General features: G+C 44.3%; 2 protein-coding genes across 6 annotated transcripts in view; one reads left to right on the forward strand and one right to left on the reverse strand.

The window, feature by feature from the left end:
• LOC8032111 (PTB domain-containing engulfment adapter protein 1) overlaps window positions 1-15,046 on the reverse strand; it is a 38,157-nt gene extending 23,111 nt beyond the window's left edge. Inside the window, exons 1-5 of one of the 4 annotated variants that reach the window (XM_029980655.4) lie at window positions 14,800-15,046; window positions 10,360-10,492; window positions 5,234-5,298; window positions 4,005-4,076; window positions 3,078-3,176 (exon numbers count right to left, since the gene is read on the reverse strand). In XM_029980655.4, the coding sequence (XP_029836515.3) occupies window positions 3,078-3,176; window positions 4,005-4,076; window positions 5,234-5,298; window positions 10,360-10,420 (297 nt within the window). In that variant the 5' untranslated portion in view covers window positions 10,421-10,492; window positions 14,800-15,046. Of the gene's footprint in view, window positions 1-3,077; window positions 3,177-4,004; window positions 4,077-5,233; window positions 5,299-10,359; window positions 10,493-14,659 lie in introns of all 4 variants that reach the window. The other 3 variants (XM_029980653.4, XM_040503695.2, XM_029980654.4) reach the window with 3 other exon arrangements.
• The window catches only part of LOC8032110 (SH3 domain-binding protein 5-like), a 50,732-nt gene continuing 42,491 nt past the window's right edge, over window positions 14,978-23,218 (forward strand). Inside the window, exons 1-4 of one of the 2 annotated variants that reach the window (XM_029980657.4) lie at window positions 14,978-15,425; window positions 15,526-15,588; window positions 16,223-16,351; window positions 18,721-18,885. In XM_029980657.4, the coding sequence (XP_029836517.3) occupies window positions 15,342-15,425; window positions 15,526-15,588; window positions 16,223-16,351; window positions 18,721-18,885 (441 nt within the window). In that variant the 5' untranslated portion in view covers window positions 14,978-15,341. The remainder of the gene's footprint in view (window positions 15,426-15,525; window positions 15,589-16,222; window positions 16,352-18,720; window positions 18,886-23,218) is intronic. The other variant, XM_042290464.1, reaches the window with a different exon arrangement.

The following is a 23,218-nucleotide window of genomic DNA, read 5'->3' on the forward strand; positions in this document are numbered from 1 at the left end:
CTTTGCAAATATGCACCAGCAAGGGGTTGCTTGCCTGGTAGTTTCTTTTTCTTCAGTGTGAGCCCCTCAGTAGCCCACAAGGAAAGCAAGGCAGGAAGCGGAAACACAAAAAACCAGACCACTCTGGAGAAGGAACTAAAAATGCCCAAGTAGAAAAAAAGACTGCTGACCCGATACAGGGTCACACTTATTCTTCTGATCTTAGTTCAATTTGAGCGCGTTGGTGAAGTTAAACAAAAACAGAAAGAATGAACATAGGGACAGACAGAACAGCACCTCTTTCGTAAGAGACCCTATGTTTACTCTCAGTTTTTATTCTTCCGGTCTCTCCGCATAAACAAACACCTCGTGTTGCACCATTGCATAAACACGGTAGGTGGTCTTGGCTTGTGTTGACTTGACTAAGCCTGACTTGACTTGAATTGGCCAGTGTCCGCATTCCTGCGTGGCGCGCTGCACTTCTGCTTTTCCTCGGAATGCTTGTACAAACACAAAAGCAATAAAAATGCTTTTGATTAGGGCTGGGTGTGGATTAATATTTTTAACCCAATTAATTGCCACTCTTTAATCGATTAATTAATCGGTCCCATTGATTTACACGCAAAATATGTTAAAAAAGTAAAAATTACTTTTTGTTTCTTTTGCTGAATTGTGATAAATGGCACAATACAGAATTTTGATCTATCAGCCTCGACGTATAGTTGAGAACAGTTCAAAGGTATTCACAGTCGCAGATTATTACTTCAATTGAGGAGGCAAAGAGGTTTGTTGATATTCTCCGGCAAGAGCAACCTCCTTTGATTGATCGCAACAGTCACTGCTGAACTAAACGAACACTCGCACAGCATTGGTGTGGCTGGGACACATGTAACCATGTAACCTTCTGCACTAATCTGAAGTTCTGAATCTAGCCCTTACAGTTTATTTTAGGTTGAAATTCATACAGATGTACTCCTCCATGTCTGCGTGGCGAAAGCATTTAATTTTTACCGTCTTTTGGTTCATAAAAATTTTACCGATTAACCGGTTAAAATAATTAATTGTGATTAAAACCATAAATTGATTAATTGGGAAGTTCATTGATCGGTTGCCCAGCCCTACTTTTTATGTTTTTTATTCCCTCCTTCACGTGGCCCAATAGCTAATAAATTCCCTTCCATCCCATCCCATTCCCCCCTTCTTTTCCTACCCGATCTCCTGTATTGAGCCAAAAGAATGGCTTTCTCCAGACTTGCGTGCCTCGTGGCTGAACTCAATTCTGAATATAAGGCAAAGTGCGTTTTGGAGCTCGCAATTTTGAGGAAGAAAAAAAAAGTGTTATAATTGTGCAAATACGGTAATTAATGGTGCAGCAATACAACAAGTAGACTGAGTATAAACTGATTCATGAAGTATCTAATTGATTTGTGGGGCGAGGAATCGCCTTCTTGAAGGTATCCCAAGCAGTCTGCACAGCCTGGCATACCACCTTTACCATAGCCCATTACAACATGAAAACTGCGGGAAAAGCTCTGCAACCCAGAATTCCCGGAGGAAAATTAACATAGCCCTAATGCCCCATTTTTCCGATGTCGAAGGGAGAACCACCCCAGTGTTACTACAACCCAGAAAAACAAAGTACTGCCTAATGTCCATGTGCCTCAGAACATGGGGTATTGAGCAGATTGTTTTTTGTAGGCAGAGCCTCTCACGCAGTTCTTATTTTGCAACAGACAATCGTGGCAATCACGGCAATGCAAAATAGCATATACAGTTGCCAGCCACATGAGCTCCCCCAGTCGAACGCCAACCCGATCAGCGAAAATCCCGCACGCGGCGCATCGAGCGTTGCCACGTTTTGGGAGCCGGCTATTGGGACTAAACCATTCCGTTATCAAAGAGGTGGACGCATAGCTTTTATCGGGATTCCAGCTTTTAGAAGAGTGAATCACAAAAACATGACCGATTAGAATTGCCGTCTTCGCGTCTTCGCCCCAAGTGTTCGGAGATGATGCGATAACTGCCGATAACCTAGAGCTTGCTTTAGGCGTAGATAAAACAGCAGTGTTCGATCAATGCTTGCAAATGTAAAAACCCCATGTTTGGTAGGATATTAGGCATGACAACAATGATCCCTCGGCAAGCGAGAAGTGGCCGACCAGGATGCAGACTTGGGAAGTAATCAGTTACTTTTTTAAGTAATTTTGTAATTGCCATGTTACTTTTTTTTGAAGTTATTTGTAATGTAATTGTGTTACAAATTATTGGTAATGGATTACTTCAATTACTCGTTACTTCTTTTTTTTAAATATGAGCATAATGCAGTAATTGGAGCAATACGAGCAGAACATTCAACAGCATAAAGAGAGCAAGTTCAACAAAATAGAAAACTACTGGAAGGGGAGAATAGCCGAAAAGAAAACACAATATTTTGTATGACCGGTTACAACCACTAGAAAAACGGGCAAGGCATGAAGAAATATACGAATGGCAAAGACCAAGTAAGACAACGCCGAGTAGGTTCTCTGTCGCCTTCGATCATGTTTTTCATCTTTTCCCAGGAAAAAGAAAGCTCTTGGCATTTATGTGTTTCTGTCTTTTACACCGTTTCACCCTTTCCAACTTCTTCGACGTCTCACGCCACCTGCACAGACATCAAACGTGGGTCCGTACCCCTTCGATTCGCGGGTTCACAACTCGCGTAACAGACAATCTAGCCTCGCGAAAACGGGTCGAATTCTCTTTAGCGAGTTTTAGAATAGGGTGCCCCACAGCTTTGGCTGCTCCAAACAGCTTGTTCAGCTTGGCCCACTAGCAAGTTTTGCTCCTCTTGCGCCAATACGAGATGGTGGCCATGTCCCCACCAGCCACTACGTCAGTAAGATGCTCAGAGTAGATCTCTCAAACTGGTAGAGACAACCTTTCAGCAGCTAGGATGAAAACCAACTGTCAATTGAAGGGCCCACAAATATGGGTCACACCCTGCCACTTTCGAACTGTCAGTGACAAGAGCAATCGCACCATTAAGAAAAAGCGTGCGTTACGCGAGAGGAATTAGGCGAGGGTCAAGAACAAGGGTGCAGTTGCCCAGGGCGTACCTTGGACTTGGGATCCTGTACCGCCACACCGTCTACCGATATGGTCAGTTCCACCTTGGGCACTTTGGTGCCTTCCGATCGTTTCAGCTGCTGGTTGAACTGCAAAGTCAACAGAGGGAGAAGTGCTTGCGTTTGTCTCACAGGTAATGACAAATGCATCAATGCACGAGGCCTCTGCTTCGTACGGTTCTTGGAAGCAAATGGCGGTGCAGTATGGAAACGAGCGGCCCTTGGCAGCAAATGGCAATGAAGTACCCACTGATGGCACGCGCATTGTGCATTCACACAAGGGCTGTTGGGACTTGTAAGAACACTAAGCGCGAACTTTATCAAGGTGCTTTATCCCTGTTGAACTCTCTTGTTCACGTTTTGGACCACTCCCACACCAAACATTAAGTGGTGTCATCTGTTAGTATTTTATTTCTAGTTGCTGCAATTTCTGAAGGAAGGATAAAGGTTGTGCATGAAACCCCATGAAAATAAAAAAAAGTGCAACAGCCTGAAGTACAAAATAAAAGCAAACGTCATCCTATGCCTTCTGCCCCCCTGCCTGCCCTTGCCCCTGCCCCCCTGCCTGCCCTTGCCCCAGCCCCCCTGCCTGCCCTTGCCCCTGCCCCCCTGCCCCCGCCCGCCCGCCCGCCCGGGTATGCCTTACAAGCTGTCACGTCCCAAGCTGTTAAGCTGCTAATCCAGCCAGCTACAGAAAGCGATTGATTTGCTAAAACACTAACATCAGAACTAGAAGAGCAGAATGCCTTTTTTTGGGGTAGCATATTTATGCTTGGAGATGCAAGTGCTAACTTTGAATGTAATCAATGGTATGCATGCATAATTAATGTGCCCATGCAGATCGTGCCCCCTTAAAGTGAAAATATGCCCTGCACTCCTGCTCGCCCTATCAGACAATGGCGATGCAGCCATACACACCTTAAGCTTCCGGATGCCTTCCCGAACTACTTCAATGCCTTTTGGTTGGTCCACTTCTGTGAAGCCCAAAAACTAAAAGAAAAAAAAAAAGCTTCATTCTATGACCCATGGTGAGCAACTTCTTCAGCACTGCTAGAAACCTGCCTGCTTGATTAAAATGTGCATAAAACATAACTTGAAATTATATATCAGTTCAGGTGCAACAAGGGAATTTAAGAGCTTAATCATACGAGTAAGGAAATGAGAAAGTAATAAATTAGTATGTATATGTAATGCCAAAAGTAGTGGAGCAAAAACAGCAGCTGCAACAACTGGAAGATTTTCTTTGTACTGCTTTTGAATTATTAAGAAGTGTTGCAAGACTAGATTATAAAAACATATTTCCAAGTCAAAGGGTTTTATAAAGTACTTTGCACAAAAACTACCGTAAGCCCCTGCCAATATTTCCTTGTAAAACTTTCTTAATTTTCAACACAGCAACTACTGTTTCCATACTTGTACTTTCATTTTAAAAATATTGGCACAAAAAAAAAGTCATCTATCTAAGGTAAAATACTTGTGGCAAATAACTGAGACATTGCAATACTGATTTCAATAATTACAGAAAGCACCTGTTTAGCCCTTATAGATTTAAAAAAAAAATCAATGAAAGCTACATTTATGTGGTTTGTGCTGATCAGTGATACGGCCAAAGGGACACAAAAGAGGAGGACACAGTAAGTAGGTTAATTAGCTAAAATTTGTGAATTAACTTATTAATTGGTGAAAATAAACAAGGTTTATCACTGTGAAAAATATGGGCAAGTTCAGAAGTTGCCTACGTGACAGACCACCAATGCATGACATCTATCCTTATGGGCATGGATAGCTCAGAGATATTGGTCAGCCATTATGGCAAGTCAATGAAATCGTCTTATATAGTGTGTAAAATAAAAGACAGCTAGAAGACATCTCCATATAAAAGATAGTCTTTATAAGTCTTAAAATTTTTTTTATATAAACTTCATTTGCCTGCACAGATTTAATAAAGTATGCACAGATTTAATAAATAGCAATGCAAAGGCCTCATTCGTAGAACGTGCACAAATTCTGCTTTCTTGAGCCATAGGAATCTACACGATAATCTAATACCCAGACTGAATTATCATAACACATCAACATCTTTAGAGACATTATATGGAAGTTCACAAAGATGATGCCAAGACAACAGCAGTAGTAATTTAGCTTACCTTGACCAGGTATGCTACATGACCTTTCTGTAAAGCATCTGCTGGGTGGATCCATTTTCGGCCACCTGGAGAAAAAGAAGCTGTTAGGGTACACTGGCAAAAGTATGCCACACTGGTGAAGGACAAATTGTCCATGTGGAGTTGTGAATTATCCAAAATTGTGGACAATTTGAAGAACTCAAATGCTCACATGGACAAATTGTAACTGTGAACCTTTGAAAAGAACCTGCAGACATAACTTAGGAGGCGTGTAATAGGCGGGTTGGGGGGGAGGGGGGGGGGGGGGGGGGCATATTACAAAGCATAGAAGAAAGCTGAAGAATACACACCATCTGCAGTTATCAGCTGCACAATTAAAAGAGCAAACCACATGTGATAACCCTGGTAAAGGAGATGACTGACATTAGAGAGTTTAATAATAGCGTATGCAAAGGCTTTGAGTTCTGAATTTAGTGTGCATTTAACTTGTAGAAAATAAATAAACATAAAGTTGAAACTTCAAAACTTCCAACGCATTTGTCCTAGTTTCCCTTTTTGGCAGGAAATGTATGAGAAAATGTATCATCTGAGGTTTTGAACGTGTAAAGATTCAGGGGTATCATAGACAGAAATTTTTCAAAGAAACATATTAAAATACTCATAATCTAAAAAAAAAACTCACTTTTTTATAATGAAAGCTAAATATTTCAGAACACAAACATCTGAAAATTTTTGTTGTTTTTTGGTGTTATTGTATTTTTTAAAAATTTACATTTAAAAACACAGTTCGTAGACTGCATTTTATTTTTAAATACATTTTCTATTGAATCTTCTATTGCATTTTTTTCTGGAGCTTAATAGCATAGCTTGTTCTAGAATTGACCTATCAGGCTGAAACTCGTCATTCCTAATAGGCACTTTCCACCCTGAAAAATTGAATAAACTTGAGTGAAAGGTTCAAAAGTTGATCCTCCCAGGCCATTTCCCCCCTTTAGTCAATCTATTTTCGGAGAACCAACATTAATAAAACAAAACAAATTTGTGTTCTTAGAATGGAAGCTTGGGCAAGTTGGATATTCATATTGCAGGATATAGCGCAAAAGTAAACTTACTCACACTGAAAATACACGCACACCAGAAAAACAGTCACTCAAGTCACTTACAACTCAGTTTGTATTTTCGTCTTCTTTCTTTTTCTTTATCCCTATTAAAATTGTCATATCTCACTTCGTTGTCTTCTGTACAAAACAAATAGCGATATCCATCACACATTACCTTCAAAAGTCAAGATATAGCACTTCTTTTTCAGTAAGAGTTATGGATAGACTACTAACACAAGGGTCACTCCTTTTCATGATGTTAGCTGCCTCAATCATCTCGCGTGTCAATTGGTGATAGTTCTTTCCAACTACGGTGCTATTTCTGAAGTCCGCAGTGCACCCAGTCACGGCAGTGAATGCCCAAAAGTCCAGAGTTCGCTATTCGGGTGTTGTTTTGTTCCCTTAATCTCATTTATACATCTTCCAGTTTGTCCTAGGTACTGTTTGCCACATGAAAGGGGAAAGGAATAAATCACTCCTTCTGAGCAAGGTATGTATGGGGTTCTATGCTTTTTAGTGCAGCCAGTATTAGTTTCTGGTGTGGCATTAACTTTTTTTACATAGGCCTGAGAGTTTGACGGGGGCCGAAAAGACTACATCAATATTTGCACGATTCCCTATCTTCTTAAGGTTATGAGAAATGTTATGAATGTAGGGGATGACTACCGGTCTTTGGTTACTGTATCTGTCGCGCGACCTGCAGGATGTGATTTCACCTTTTTTGACCAGACTCGAGGTTCTGCAAGGCAGAATACCCTCCTCGCCATGGGGGGGGGGGGGGGAGGAAACCGGCAACGGTGAGCAGCGTAGAAGGGGGGAGAGGAGGAAGGGAGTGAATAGTGGAAAGCGCGAACTGGTCGTCGGTCTTTAAGGAGACTTTTGGCGACTGAAGTTAATAGATGCAAAGGATATCTCGCACTTAGTATTCTAGATATTTGTCCTGTGAAGCTTGTTAGACCTGAATGCGAGCACGACTTGAAAACAGTTTTTTAAGCACTGATTGACTCTTTACCGATTTAGAATGTGCCAAATTATCATTGAGGAGCGGTTTTTTCCTTCTCGGCTCATACGACCAAAAGACACGACGGGCTTAAGAGACAATCTTAGGTTCAGAATGTTTCCTTTTAAAATGCTCTGGCCATTTTTTTTTTTAACCTGTCATAAAAAGCCCATAAGACTATGATGAGGCATAAACAGAATGTCAAGCTGAACTTCATTTAAAACCTTTTTTCACTTTCACCATATTACTATCTCCAACTAATTATTGAAGGACAATCAAGCTATTCAATTTAATTACCTCCCTCACTACCTACTATGAAGAAAATTTATTATATATTTTAATTTGACTACATTCATAAACCTGCACTGCACACAATTTACCATGACTCGATAGCATCACAATCATGCCATGCAGTTTAGGTTACTACATTGCAGTATTATGATTACAATTGTCACATTGCTACAAAACACAATCTTTGATAAATGGCATAAGCAATCTATTTTTCTAAATATAAAAATGTTTGCTATATTAAGCACTCTACAAGTACCACTGTAATGAATATAATTTCACCATTAGCGACAACACAAAGCCTCCATCTTTAAAGCCAAAATCATACACAAATACTTTAACTGGGATTACTTGCAAGAAATGACTATCAACTTAATATATAAAAAAAAAGGGTTTGCATTGCTATCTGTGTGAGGGAGATTACGAGCAAGCAAAGCCATACCCATAAGGTCAGCATCTACCCTTCCATTCAAAAGCCAGGCAGTGTAACAGCCACGCAACCCAACGACGTGAGTGCAGCTGTCCTTGGCCCCAAATGCCAGACAGCATGCGCTCTAGCCAGAGACAATTGCCAGTCCCCCCCAGCCTCCTCCCCTACCGCGACAGCGGCAACACAATGCAGGTCCCAGGAGAGTTCCCACACCAGTGTTTTTGTTGTTAGGAGGGGGCGGACAAAAGAACCGCCCTTAATGCTGTTTGGAACGGCCAGAGGCGGCAGGATGCACGCCGCGGTCTCTTCCTGTCCCGCCGGAGCGGTCGCCGCTTCTCCAGAGCCGTTCCCCGCACCTTCTCCCGCAGACCGTTCTGGAAGGTCCTACAAAATGTCTCCCCTTTGAAGAGGAGCTCCTAAGGTCCCACCATTGTTGCTTAACTGCCCTAGTTTCTTCTTCGTGTATGCATAAAATATTTGGGAGAAAATGTGTCCGCATTGCCTGCCCCCTTCTCTGCCTTGTATGAATGTCAGTTTACGGGTAATGCAGATATGGGGTAAAAAAAATTTGGGTGAAAGAAGGTAAAAAAATGGCCTTGCTTAGATGTCCCATTGAAAGCCACAAAGGTGTGAGAGCACTTGATCAGGTTTTTAATGAGCAGCACTGTGAAATGACTTTGTCCCTACTAGATCATTCTACTTGTATGGGACTCCTACCCTCCTATGCAGCCCCATTCCTATGCAGCTGAGGGAGGAGGGAAGGCGAGTGCTAGTGCAACTTTACCCTCCCTCCCACTCCACATGGTGCAATGCCACTGGTAGCATGCACTACGTCATGAATGGATGGATGGATGAATAGATAGTAATAGCTATACCCTTTGTGATGGGTGGCAGCTTGCGCCACCTAGCCAAAAACTTTCATTATCCCTTTTTTAAAATTTGTATAAATTTTGTTCTAACACAACCCTCCCCCCCTTTAAAAGAGTTTTCATTGCCTATTTTTATCTGTATTTTCACCCCTCCCTATATCTTTTCCACCAATCTTCCAATCTCCTCTTAGTTACCCCAATTCTTTCCCTATCCATTCATCCATCCATGTCTGCAAATCTCAGTGCCCCTTCCAAATCCGTAGTCATCCCCCCCCCCCCCCCCCCCCCCTGCACCTTAAAATTACATGTTCTATAGTTTCCCTTTCGCGGTTGCATACATCGCATAGAGTGTCTATTTCCTGGAATTTAGCCCTATATGTTTTTGTTCTTAGAACCCCGCTCTAGCTTCAAAAAGCAATGAGCTCCCCAATGAATTATCATACAACCGGTCCTTCTTTATTAAGGCGAAAGCCTGCATGTCTCATCGTTCAGTCGACCTACGAAGTCCTTGAGCGAAAACATGTCTGCGACCCGAAAAGTATGAAAACACGTCGGCAACATGAAAGTTACCAAAACGAAAGGTACCACTGAAATGGCACCAAAAGTGCATCGTCAGAAAGCACACTGTCTTTGGAGGTTCGCTATCACCGGGACCACAGCCAACGTCACGATACGACTGAGCCAATAAAACTGTGCCAAAAATGCGTCGTCAGAGACAGCGCTGTCTTCGAAGGTTCGCTATCACCGGGACCACAGCCGATGCCACAATTTGAGTGAGCCAATGAAATGGCTCCAAAAATGTGTCAGATCAGCGCCTGGGCTCTCGCCTTCAACTTGTCTTAGGGATAACATAAGAGATCCTGTGAATTTTTCATTTTTTGTGCCCTGTATATTGTTAAAGCTACTTTCCCCTGCTCCCTTACCAGAATTTCCTCTCAGCTTCCTTTACTCCCTTTTCTACTCATATGGTCTGATCGGCCCCATCTCGTTGGATGCATTTCAATCTCAGCTTGCGGGTTCGGTTTGTCCACTTAGTGTTTAGACATTTTATACATAGATACTTGTACACGTTCCTTGCCTACCGTGTATCCTAAATATCAGCTAGTCTTTGTTCAAAGTTTACTTTACTGATCATTTTTCTACTCTCAAAAGATGCCCAACTCATACCCCCTATTTGGTGTATTCCCTGTGTCCCCCATGCCAACCTACCCACACTCCTTTGCTGCACTCTGTTGCCGACACTCTCTACAGCGGTCTTTGCAGGGTGCGATCAACATGAGCAGGCAACGTCTGTGCAAGGCTCTCATATAAAGTCACTGCATTAAAGGCCACACATTTATGTGAAAGTAGCTCAATTTCGAGTTGGGAAGAACTGATTGAAAGACCTAATCGAATTTCTTAATGCTGCGGCTACAGGAAACTGGCATGCTGTGCTTGCAGCGCGAGCCAGGGGTACTTACTGCTCTTGACGGTGTTCTTGTTGTTCTGGGCCCACTTGAGAAAGGAAGACTGCTTGATCATGGTGAACAGTGAAATATTTACATGGGTTAAAGATAGATGGAACGACAGATCCCTCGAGCGGCCCGGGCTGACCTGCGACAAGCAACAGTCGCACATATTTTTAGTGAAGCCGAACCAAGTGTTTGTTACACTTGTGCGAGGAACCGGTTTCGTCCCTCTGCACAGAGCAATCTGAAAGAAAACATGTTGTACAAACAATGCCTGAAGGCAAACTGGAAAAACCCTCGTAAATAGTAGCATGGGAGCAAGCAATTCTGGGAAAAGCAAAGGGGTAAACTAATGGGGATGTCCAGCCTAAACAAACGAGGAAGGAAAGGAGCTGGCGGCTATTAATTGTATCCGAGTATATGTTTCAAAACTAGCCGAGATGATTGCATTCTGAACAGACACCATTAGTGATAGTAGCCGTATAGTTAATGCGCTCCACAAGAGACCGAGTTCTTCATTCATACTCACCATAGTTTATAAAGCTTGCATATGAAAAATGAAAAGCTACATTTAAACAGACCTTTAAAAAATATGTGGACTTTTGAAACTCAGCTTAGAAAAACTTTTTGTTAATGATGTCTCACTTTGAAGAAAAATTATATATTTCATAAACAGCAAAATTTTATTTACACGGTAAACAAATTATTTCAAAGGGGCCAAATGTTTTGATAAGTGCACATATAAGATTGCATTGGGTGCACTGCCCTTGTTCTTTCCAGAAAAATGCATATGTACATGTTTAAAAAATTGTTTGAAATAGAAAATGCACTGCATAAAATTGAATCTGACCAGTGCACAAGAAATTATGCTCTAGGATAAAATTTTACCAATGAGAAAAGTGGTACTAAAAAAAGAGTAAACGTGGTGCTTTTGACATTCTCAAACTTTTTATATATTTGGAAAGGTTTTATATTTCATTGTTCCCTTTATAAGCTCCAACAAACCCACAGGTGCACAGCGGAACATTTAAAGTTGGTTTTTGCTCATTCATGTGGACAGGTGGAGGAAATGTTTTGTTCTTGCCTCCTTGCTACACGACACCACCATTAGAAGCCCTACGCGGGAAACTGCAATTTTTCGCCGATTTGTTTCACTTTTGCAGTCGGGACACCCTTGTTCTAAATAAAACCAAGGAAGGCTAAAATAAAACCAGCTCTAAAAAAAAAAAAAATAAATAAATAAGAAGGAACATGCATAGAAGTGATTTAAAATAAATCTAACCTATGGAATATGAAACACTAAAAGCAGAGTGACTTAAGTGCCAAGCAAACTTTGGAAAAGATACTTGGTCAGCTATTGTCATAACAAAATGTCAAATATATCACAACTTGTAGATGTGCACTTTTTTTATAACTTGTGCAATACCAAAGTTCTCACTAAACTGGAAAGAAAGGCTTATTCATGAAGCACGATGAGGAATTTTACAGTGAAAAATTAATCCAAAACCTAAGATTTCTGGTCCCTCCCACTTTATAGTCTGTTTTAAATAAAATTTTGCAATTCTTACTTTGGTGTGGATAAGAAAACTATTTTCACTGGTCCTAGTTTATTCTACAACAACCTAAAAATGTGCAAACTGTGACGGTTTGGTTAAACAATTGAATAATAAGCAAATATATATATTTTTAAACCTATTTTAGTTTTGTGCAGTAGGAATGCCAGCAAATATTCATCAAAAATGGAAGAAACAAAATTAGATAAAAATTGGAGTGGAATGTTGATTTGCTCAAGAGCTTTGCACAGATGAACTGAGCACAGCAAAAGTGCCTCCAGAAACCCACACGCACACAAAAAGACGATAGACCACACAAACCTCATTATGTTTTGCAATTATAGCTGCTCTTCATTAGTATATCTTTCTTGAATAATTATTTTCATAATGCATTGAATTGATATACTGTGAAAAACTTTTCTGAGCAAATTTACGTAAAGTCAAATACATACCAGACAAGACTAGGACATAGGATTTAAAAACAAACATATCTTTAGAACATTTTAATCACAAGTGTGATTCAACTTAAAGCACAGAAAAGGCGTAGTCTAGGTAATTGAATAATAGAGACATTAATTAAAGCAATGCCTAAAGAAATGTTTTACAATAGTGTTGCATTATATAGTCATTCAGTCTCAGAAAATTAGCAAAGGACAAGACACTAAATCCACGTCTTTGGCATGCGGCAAGTGCATCCAGAATTTCTCCATTGTCCAACATACAGTAATCTACCTTGATAAATAAGGGCAATACTAGGAGCCTATCCTAGATGCATGTTGCACCATAATTCACAGAATGACATCATTTGTCCCCAAAATCCATTCATGCATTTGTCACGCATAGAGACACTAATCTGAGTGAAGTGAGCCACATCAAGATAAGGTTGCTGCACACAGTTGGCGATTTTCCTAACTCAAACAAAAGGAAGATTTAAATGCAACAATTTACTATAGTGGAGATCAGTGATTTACTACAATACGCAACCATAAAGGTATTGCATTATCTATGGAATCCAGTTTATTGACTCTAAGGCAAAGCTGCACTCTGAAGCTCGTCAACAAAAAGGCATTGCTATCCATTCGTATTTATAAAGAAAAGTTAAATAAGCACCACTGCACACTTGCTCCTCCCCTGGAAAAACAAATGTGGAGGCAAGATGGTGGTACTGCAAGAACTGAGACTCAAGAATGAAGAAGAGTATGTTGTTGGGCTAGTTGGTTCATCTTAGTAAAACATAAAATAGCGCAACAGAAGGACAAGGACAAGAAGTATATAGGACAGGCGCTACCCTGTCCTGTATACTTCTTGTCCTTGTCTTTCTAGGCTAGGCACTAGGTTTCAAACCTTGTTTATGCTCCCTCACTAGCCTTGAGATAACTCAATCCTCTACATTCACTAGAAAAGGGTACTGTTCAGTTAGGATGGCAGACAAACTATAATCTGCATGGAGTTTGTGACATGACCCTAGGGTACTGTAGCCGATTTTTGGGACTGTGCTCTCCTTCCCTGGCCAATTTCTTTGCCCGACAATTTCCAAGAACCAAAAGATTATGGCAAACTGCCAGCGGGAAACCGCACTTGCGTCGTTCCTTGGCAAACCAACAAAACTATCCGTGCACGTCCTCATGAACAAATTTGAAACTGGAAGGATATCGTTCGACAACAAGCTACACGATACTCGTCGATGTTGGGCAACACGAAAGGAACAACGCAGCAGCCAAAGGATTCGGTATCGCTCGCCGTACTTACAGCTGCAGCGCAGGAGCAAATTAATGAAGTACCCGCGCTTGCCAAGTCTCGGTGCGATACCGCCCTCACACAATAACGACATACCTCGGCTCGGCTCCAAGTGAAAGATGAACGAAACGGTCCCGCTACCAGAACTGGGACTGTCGAAGGCCGTGCCAGCCTTCCATCAAAGATTGCCAAAGCACGACAGGTTTTTTTTTTTTTTTTTTTTTTTTTTCGTGTCGCAGGGAGAACGCGAGAAAGCGACAACACGAGAAAGCACGCGAGAAATCGACTTGCCAGTCAACTCAGACGAAGCCCCAAAATATGTTTCTTTTATTCGCTCTCTTCTCTTTCAAGGAGAAAAACAGCAGGTGAACTGATCGCAACCGTGTGGTTTGTGACGCAAATGGTCAGTTCAACTTCCGTGGTTGCTGCACACGCGCGCGCGCGCGGGCCATTGCCGAGCCGACTGGTGACACACTAGGACAGGCGGGGCTGGTACCGATAGGTACGGCGGAGGACAAACGCGGACAACTGCGCTCATGCGCGATCTATTCTCCACCCGACGACGGGCTGGGTCAAAGACATTCGCAGTCCTATTTCTCACGAAATGACGCCGCGCGCCGTCAGTAAACGCTTCAGCGCCCGGGTCATCGTTGAAAGACCAGGAAGCAAACAAAAACACGGACACCGCCGAGAAGTAAGTGGCACGCCCGCGCAGCCTCACAGGTCGAACGAGTGTCACTCGAGCCGCGACGACGCCCGAACTGCGTCGAACAATTGCATCACGAAGTTCTTCCAAGCAACAACTTTTGAAGGCCAAATCCGATTCACGCGGTGATACACCTGATACGACACCCGAACACTATCTGCGTGTTTACGTGCACTAGCACCTCGATGCGGAGCACGGACTTGGACCGATTCCGGGTTACCCGACGACGACCCAAGCCGCAGCCCAATTCACGAGACTGAATAAATGGTCTATTAGAGACTTTGACGGAACATGCACCCGCAATCATTAGGCTTACCTCTTGCGTTACAGAGAGGAAAGCACAGGTGAAAACTCGGGGAAAAGCCAGGAAGTGAAGACGGGACCGAAGGTGGCGAGAATGGCGAAAACGTTGGCACGCCGTGCCCCGAGAAAACAAACTTGGGGTTGCACACTTACTGGCGTTGCTCACTGGCAGAGTTCCGTCATGATATCGTCGTCGCGACGAGTTGGATCCACAACAAACTAGCGTAAACCAATGACGCCCACTCGGGACCGACCATACAACTACATCAGCTGCAGAGCGCTCCTGGACATCTTTTGTCGGACGCCTGGTGGGCGATGCAAGAACTAAACCACTGCTAAACAATCTGCGAACTTCGCGATTGCGCCGATCGGGTTACGCTTCGAAACGAAACACAAAAAATGGGGTTAATTTTTATTAGAAACTAGGGATTAAAAAATAAGGTTGCTTGAAATTCTAAACCAGGACAGCACTAAACTTAAAAAAAGAGTGTAAAGAAAACAATTTAAAACAAAACATACAGCTCGCCATTTTTAAAGGCACTGACGGGAGCCTGATGAGGTGGTCGAGTTCGCCGGCAGAATGGACGATCAACGTTGACATGGTTTTTGAAATAATACGGTTGCAGTCATTCATTATTCGTGAATGAATCGTGCCTGGAAATCGCGTTCAGGTGGTGACCAAGTCAACAAACAAAATGTCTACGGCGTTTTGCGAAGATGGGTCGGCGTTGGACAGCAACGGGTTCGAAGATTGTGAATCCCTGGATCAACGCGTTCAGGTAAGCTTCATTCATAGATTCGGACGAAATGATTTTGTTTCGTATTGCGAAGACTGTACCTCAATTCCTTTACACATGTTGTCCGTGGTTTGTATTCCAGTTTGAGCTGGAGCGTCTGAACACGGCCACCGATCTCATAAACAAGCTGGAAATTGAACTGGATGTGAGTGTGCTAATCTTGCATAAGCAGGTGGTATTTATCGTTCTGTTTCTTTTTGTAGACAGATTGAGGAAATTAGCTTGTCTACTAATCATTTACCAGTATAGGTTTGGCGCCTGCGGGCTGCTCGCGAACCCCATGAGAGCAGCATGTCCATATATCGGCAGAATTTAATCGAGTCGAATTGGGAGCACGAACTGCAGTTCCGCTCAAATAATGTAAAAAAAAAAATATATATATATATTCCCGATTTATATTGACAGGAAATCTGCAGTGCCCCCTCTGCTCTCCCGGTTCCCAATTCGAACCAATAAAAAAAAAACTAAAAAAACATCCTTTAGCTTTTGAACGCTTCTGTTCTTCAGTCATCCTTTACCGTCCTGTTCCCTCTTTCTTCTTTCACCGTGACTTATCTTGAAGCATTCCATTTACCTTTTTTTTTTTTTTTCTGTGAAACATAAAAAATTGGTTCATCAATTCTGGATTATATGAAATGGGACCTCCCTGCTAACTATCAGGCTATAAATTAATGAGACTGTCCAACTAGACCCAGCCTGGGACCATTTCTCTAATCTAGCCCCAGCTGGACTGATTTTCACCTGGGCTTAGTCCCTTAACTCTCGTGGTCATTTTGTAGGAGGCACGGTCCAACTTTCGCCTGCTCCTCTCCGAGTCTTCCCAGAAGATCAACCAGCTTGCCAAGAAGCTGGGTAGCCATGTGGAGAAGGCCAGGCCATACTACGAGGCGCGCATGAGGGTAAAGGAGGTGTGTGATCACTTTATGCCAATATTGCAGCGAAACTACACATACAACATGAAATATATGTTATGGTAAAGTTAAGAGGTATCATTGAAGTTATGATTATGCTGCAGGTAGCGAGCAGTTCATTGGGAAAATAGGATGCCATAGGGACCTCCCGGTAATTATTCCATCGTCAGCAGATAAGAAGAGCTAGCAATTTTGCTCAGTGCATGTCTGTAAATGACTCGCAACCATCTTTGGCTGCAAAGGAAAATATCTTGAGGCATTTTGGGGTGGTTTTCTGTGTACTAAAATTTTGGAGAACTAGATGTCTATGCAGTTTAATTAACATCTGTCTCTGCCTGCATCTGGCTTGGCGCAGCTCTAACAATGATTCTATAGCATTAGAGACCTATTATTTGCTTCTCTTGGTTTAGTTATGTTTTTCTAAATAATGGGATCTGTATACAGTCAAGCCCGCTTATATCGAACAGCGTGAGAATCGTAAAATATTTTGATATAGTGAAAGATCAATGTGCAAAATGAAGCAAAAAAAATGCATGCAAGAGCAGCTGATGCAGTCGCGAGTTAACTCGCAGCTCTTACCAGCCTGCACTTCACCATTGATCAGAACACTTTCTTGAAATTATCATTCATTGGGGCGAAAAGAACTGTGTAAGTGTAGCCTGTTCTTTTGAACTTGTCTCATACCCGGTAATGGCCTGCTCCACGGTAACTGAACACTCAGCGAGCACAAGTCCTCTGCCTTCAATGGCACTGCAGTAGCGGCGTAACAGGGCCACGGCAGTGACGGCTTCGCTCGATCTCGGAAGTGGTACGGAGTCTTCGGCATCTGCTGGACTGAGCTTGCTGCTTGCAATAGGTCGGTCAGCTGTCAATCAGCTCCGCCATGGTTCCCGTTGGCGACGTCGAGGGAGCCATGGCGGAGCCGACTGACATTGAGAGAAGGACGTACATCGGTTTCTTCATGATGGCAGCCATCATGATCTGGAAGGGACCAGCAAAACAATACAAACGCAACGTTGCAATGTAGCCGCGGCCGAGCGGGGCAGCAGGTGTTGTGGACATCGGGATCGGCGACGCTGCAGTGCCCTATGTGGTGCTTCCAGTGCCAACGGCATGCTCCGGTTTATTGCAAGGAAGCCTGTCATGTGCCTCCGGAGCGCACAAAATCTGGCGCGAAAGAGTTCAATATATCCGTTACGAGCCTGGTCACGTTCAATGTAAATGGATTAAAATGCGTGTAATTTTTATCAGAATTCTAATTAAGAGGGTTCAATAGGCAGTAATTCAATATATCATACCCGTGTTCGATATAATTGGGCTTGACTGTGCAAAAGTTGAGGAGCCTCATCAGAAGCTTTGGAAAGAAAAATAACTTTGGACGTAGTTTTCCCGTAGAAAATATCTCCATTGTAGACAATGTTGTACACGAGAGAGTGTGCGTAGCAGTTTGTTATATTGGTTTGAGGCATACCTTCATCTCTATGGTCACTTTTACTGGATTCCCGTTTGTCACTTCAAAATACGAGGGTGTTGACAAACACTAATTGAGAGAAGAGATTAGCCCAAATGTTTAATTGCCATGCTAGCATGACTGCTTTAATCTTTACCACCTTCCTTCCTTCCTGCAAATGGAAAAAAATAGTTTTGTCTCTTTTATATTTATGGAGAATTTATTTTTAGGTATCCCTAATAAACATAAGCAGAATGTTTTTGTCTTAGCAATTTGCCATAACTTTACAAATCATCATGCAAACGAAAAAGAACCTTGTGGAAACCTCAGACTGCAATCAATAGTTAGCCCTGAAGAAGAAATCTCTCAGCAAAATGTCAGCTGCCATTTCGAGGCACAATTTCTCCTACCAGCCTAGACTATACCTTCGTAATTTATGCAGTGGCTATGGCAGTTACGTCATACAATAGACTTCATAACAAACTGGCGCAACTTGTATAAGACTGACCTACATCCCCAAGCAGATCCATGGCATACTCACACACATCACTTAGCTATTCTACAATGGGCCGGCATATGAGCAGGTGCATCCCTCTGACTAATTGCCATACTTCTGGTGCATGTCATTATCAGGGGTGCATTTGGATAGGGCGAATATATAGTTCGTGGCAACTCAAGAAGGTAGGGCGAGGGAAAGGCACTCCGGGGAGGAGGAAGCAGACAAAATACTAAAAAGAGGAGGAGGTTCCCCCTTTCTTTCTCCAGCGTTTCGTCAGCTTCCTCCTCCCTGGGACGCCTTTGCCCTACCTTCTTGAGTTGCAGCGGACTATAGTAACTTTACATCAGGTAGCTCCGTAAATGAGAAGTTCCCCCGAACTTGAAGGCCCGTATTGAGTGTGTCTGTCGTTGCTCGCAGTTGGAAGAGGCGGCACGCAAGGCGTCGTTGCGGCACGAGCGGGCCAGCCTGGCTCACGGGACGGCCAGGCAGATGGTGGCTCTGGCCGAGGAAGGTTTGCGCCACCGGGGCACGTCTTCCCTAGACCCAGTCTTTCAGGAGATGCTCAACCAGGCCACCATCAGGGTGGGCACACCTCTCTGCCATCTCATAGGTCGCTGATATGTACTATGGTGCCTGCAGCTTGTCTCCAACTGGAGTGTTTAGCGTTATATATCCTGTAATTTTGAAATGGCAACAAATGATGTCAGGAAAGCCGGAGTATTGTGCTCTCGGACGTCCCGATGCTGGCAGTTGGTGCAAGAAGTACCGGCGAAAAGTGTGAGCGAACTCGAGTGTCGCTGTTGCCATGGCGTACCAACCCCTGGCTACCGAAGCTTCCGTGTACTGTGAAGCTGGAGTGTGATCTGCCGCACCACAGGCGTTTGCCACATCCACCGCCACCACTGTGACAATGCCAGGTTTGCGGCTGGCGACAGCGTGATGTCATCGGGCGAAAATCGAGGGACCAGTTTTTTGGACGGGGTAGACACACCATTTGGAGACACCTTCCAGGCACCACACACTGACCCAACTGGGCACCAGGCGCTTCATTGATGTCTGGAAATGGCTAGAGGGAGCAATAGGTATTTCGAGTTATTCAAGACGCACAGAAGAGTTTTTCTAGAGGTCTAAAAGACATCTTGGCAAACATGGGCGTACCAACCAGGGGGGCGAGGCATGTGTTTTCCCCCCCCTGAAGCAGCCACCACTGGGCAGGGCAAACACTGGCTGGCGGCGCCCAAGGGATACCAAGGGCACCGCCCTCCTGGCCCTGGGGGGGGGGGGTCTGGCGTCTGGTTTGCCCCCCCACTCAAAACAAGTTGGTATGCCACTGTTGGCAAAACATTATGACGTAGCCAGACGTTTTTAAAGAGACACTGACACCCCCCAAAAAAAAGTTTTAGATTTTTTGCCAAGCGATTTAATATTGTGTCGGGAGGCTATTCAATCAATATTTTGCTACGGAGTCACTTATAAAATCCAAAAAACTCGAGTGCTCGAAACCGAAACATGAGCATGGAAGCTCATAGCTGCGAGATGTGTTTACCGAGGAGGAGGGAGAAATGTTGAGGAGGAGAGATATTCCGGAAGTCACGTGGCTATGCCCGACAGCACTTTTAATCTCTCCGCTTCTCCGGTGTGTGAAGCTGACAGCAACAAAGTTGTGTGCATCGTTAATCGCGTGATTGTTTCGGACTTATATCCCTTTTGCTTGAAGGTCGATCGGGCGGTACCCCAAATGACACCTCCTAAGTAGTGACCCGACCCCAGGTCCGTCGCAACGTTGGTCCGTCGTGTGCTGCCATTGCGTCATCCAGCCCGCAGTTTGTCGCCATAATAATAATTGGGGTTGTGTGGATATTTATACAGCGTGTAGTTGGTCAGCCATTTCAAAGTTGCAACGAGTCACTCGCTTTAGATGAACAATTTTGCCAGTGCAGCACAACCGCTACCCTGGGGTCTTTAACGTGCCCCACACTCCACCTCGCAGTGGTGATACACCATTGCAGGCCGGTACTATGCTCATCCAGATCGAAACGGGCAGGGGTGGCGATTGAACCCAGGATCCCTGGGTTCTGCAGCGCGAGCTTTGGCTCCACGTGCTCCGAGCTAATGCGCGCTAGCCCACTCGGCCACCGATCCCCCCTACGTTGCCATATTGAGAATGACGTGTGCATGCACATCCTGTGATCTGTGCGTAGGAGAGGAGAGAGAGAGGAGAATAAAATTTATGTACAAACTTTTTTTTTGTCATTGAACATATTTGCAGTTTTTTGGGGCCCACAAAATTAAGGTTCAAATTCTTTTTTATTTTTAATATTGAATGTGTACCTTAGGTGATCCAGAATTTTGAATATATTTGGTACGCCTTAGTTCGAATGCTACGTGACCATTGAAAAGATATCACAACTTAAACCGGTCAATTCTCGACCGGCTGTTTTAGGGTAAAAAGAGAAGACATTTCGAGCCACAAATTGTGTTCTGGGTACTTGGGCTCTTATAGGTCATGTTTAAATAAAAACCTTGGCGAGCATAAATACTTTGTTAGTGTCCCTTTAAGCATATGCTTACTTCTTGCTCAGCTAATGCACTGGTTTTCGGAAATCATGTCCGACTGATTTCGGCATAATTAAATCAGTAATTTATTACTACCGCAGAACATCGCGGAAGCACCCACCCCACTTTCAGTTAGAACTGGGTTATATAGACATGGGCGCTTGTCCGGTCAAATCGGGAGAACCACGATGGCAGCAAAGAGCTTTGAAGGCAGCGTGAACGGAATCAGAGAAAGCACATTTATTTTCACGCGTCATCGCCCCCGGCGGTCTCGTTGCCGTCGCAACGGGGTGAATATTTTCGGCTGAGGCCAGCGCTTTGGAGGGGTTGGGCACTTAACTTATACATAGGTTGCATGTGTCGCCATTGCTGAGTACTGACGATTATTTCTGCTTCCTGGTTTCTTCAAATTAAAACTTCTTTGTCGTGAAACTAACATGGCAAACCGAAAGCTCGCGACAAGGCATGTGCGAATAGTGTTTTTTTTTAGTTCGAAGCGAATTCGAAGCGAATAGTAATTTGCTTTGAATATTTTCGAAGTGAATAATTCGAATAGTTGTAGGAAAAAATTATTAGCAAAAGTTATGCAGTGGTCACTTCACAGACCATTTATTTTCACTGCAACGCAGCCACAAATCAAAACTTAAGCTCATGCACAAATCAAAACTTATTACAAGAAAAGTCAGTGATTTTCATGAAGGAACACGAGCTGCTGCGCATGATCAGGGAGGAGAAGCTCTCTTCTGCAGCTCACGATGCTTCCTGCGCTTGAGAAAAGCCTTTCACTCCTAGTCTGGGTTGCTGGTATCGAGAGATACCTACGGGCAACACGGACCAGGGATGGGTACAGATGTCTTCCCCTGCACCTCCACCATGCCAAGGGGCCTTCTGTGCACGCAAGGAGGGGTGTCTTCAGGTACTAACAGACTCGGTAGTGAATTTGCAGCCTGGCTTTTGGTGCGTGTCAGAACTAAGACTGGAGAATTAAGACATCCCACAGGGTGTTGTGACCGTGGGCGTCCGAGTGCGACCACATGGTCGCCAGGCAGAAGGAACACAACTAACCCGTGTGACAGCTCGTCAAAAAGTGCCTTTAATCGTAAATCAACAACCGGAAGAAGCTTCGCTTCCGGTAAGCCCGCAGCACGACACATGTGGTGCCATCTATTGCCAGATGTCCTCACTACATCTCCCCTTCCAGCTCGAGGGAGCTTTACCTCGTGCTTTCACAAGTTCAGTCTTTGAGGAGGCTTGACTTGCCGCCCCGAACGTGTGACGCGTATACCCGGTGGGGGAGACTGCCGTGTAGAACTGGACACCACCGCTGAATCGCCTGTTGGTCTTTCGGCTACAGAAACTGGCCCGTCTGAAGTTGCAGGCTGGGTACAAACTAAGTCGCTTGGCTGGCTGGGAGTACTGGGCGTAGACGGCACCAAGTGGCGACGGTTGCGTTGGACAACACCCCTTGGCGTCTCGACCACGTAGGAGCGCGGCCGCTTGGCCGGGCTCAACACCCTAGCAGCACATGGTATATCTTGTACCCACACCTCTTCCCCTGCTTCCAGAGGGCGCAGTGACTGGGCGGCGTGACGCCTGTTGAAGTCCTTGCGTTGATGGCTCTTCACGCTCTGGTCCCTGCTCTTGACGAGCTTTGGCGACGGCCACTTCGGCATCAGCGATGCAGGCGTAACCCTGGCAGCCTGGTCCGGAGACGACGACCCATGAGCAGCTCCGAAGGGCTGTAGCCGGTCACTCCGGGTGTGTCCCGGTACACCAGTAACGCCATGTGCGGATCCTCTGCTTTCACGAAGAGCTCCTTCAGTGTTCGAACCATGCGCTCTGCCTCGCCATTCGCTTGCGGGTACCTCGGACTGCTCGTACGGTGGGCGAACCCATACAAGGCTGCGAAAGAGGCGAATTCCGTTGACGAAAACTGCGGACCGTTATCAGAGACCACAGTCTCCGGAATCCCAAAGCGGGCAAAGGAACTCTTCATAGCCGCGATGACTGAGCTTGACGTTGTGGTCGCAAGACTGACCACCTCGGGGAAACGGGAATAGTAGTCAACCATGACCACATAGTTGCGTCCTTGCAGCTCAAAGAGGTCAACCCCGATACGTTGCCAGGGGCGATTGGGTGTAGGAGTCCCGAGAAGCGGCTCGCAGCGCTGAATTCTTGTTTCGGCACAACGTTCACACGTCCCCACCAGTTGCTCCAGCTCGCTGTTCAAGGTTGGCCACCACACCGAGTCGCGAGCCCTTGCCTTGCATCTTCCCACGCCTTGGTGGCCCTCGTGGAGTAATGTTAGCATCTCCTTCTGAAGAGTCTGAGGAACCACGATGCGACAGTCCTTCAGCAA

The sequence above is a fragment of the Ixodes scapularis genome, unplaced genomic scaffold (assembly GCF_016920785.2).
Source record: "Ixodes scapularis isolate PalLabHiFi unplaced genomic scaffold, ASM1692078v2 PGA_scaffold0__279_contigs__length_252992795, whole genome shotgun sequence".
NCBI lineage: Eukaryota > Metazoa > Arthropoda > Arachnida > Ixodida > Ixodidae > Ixodes > Ixodes scapularis.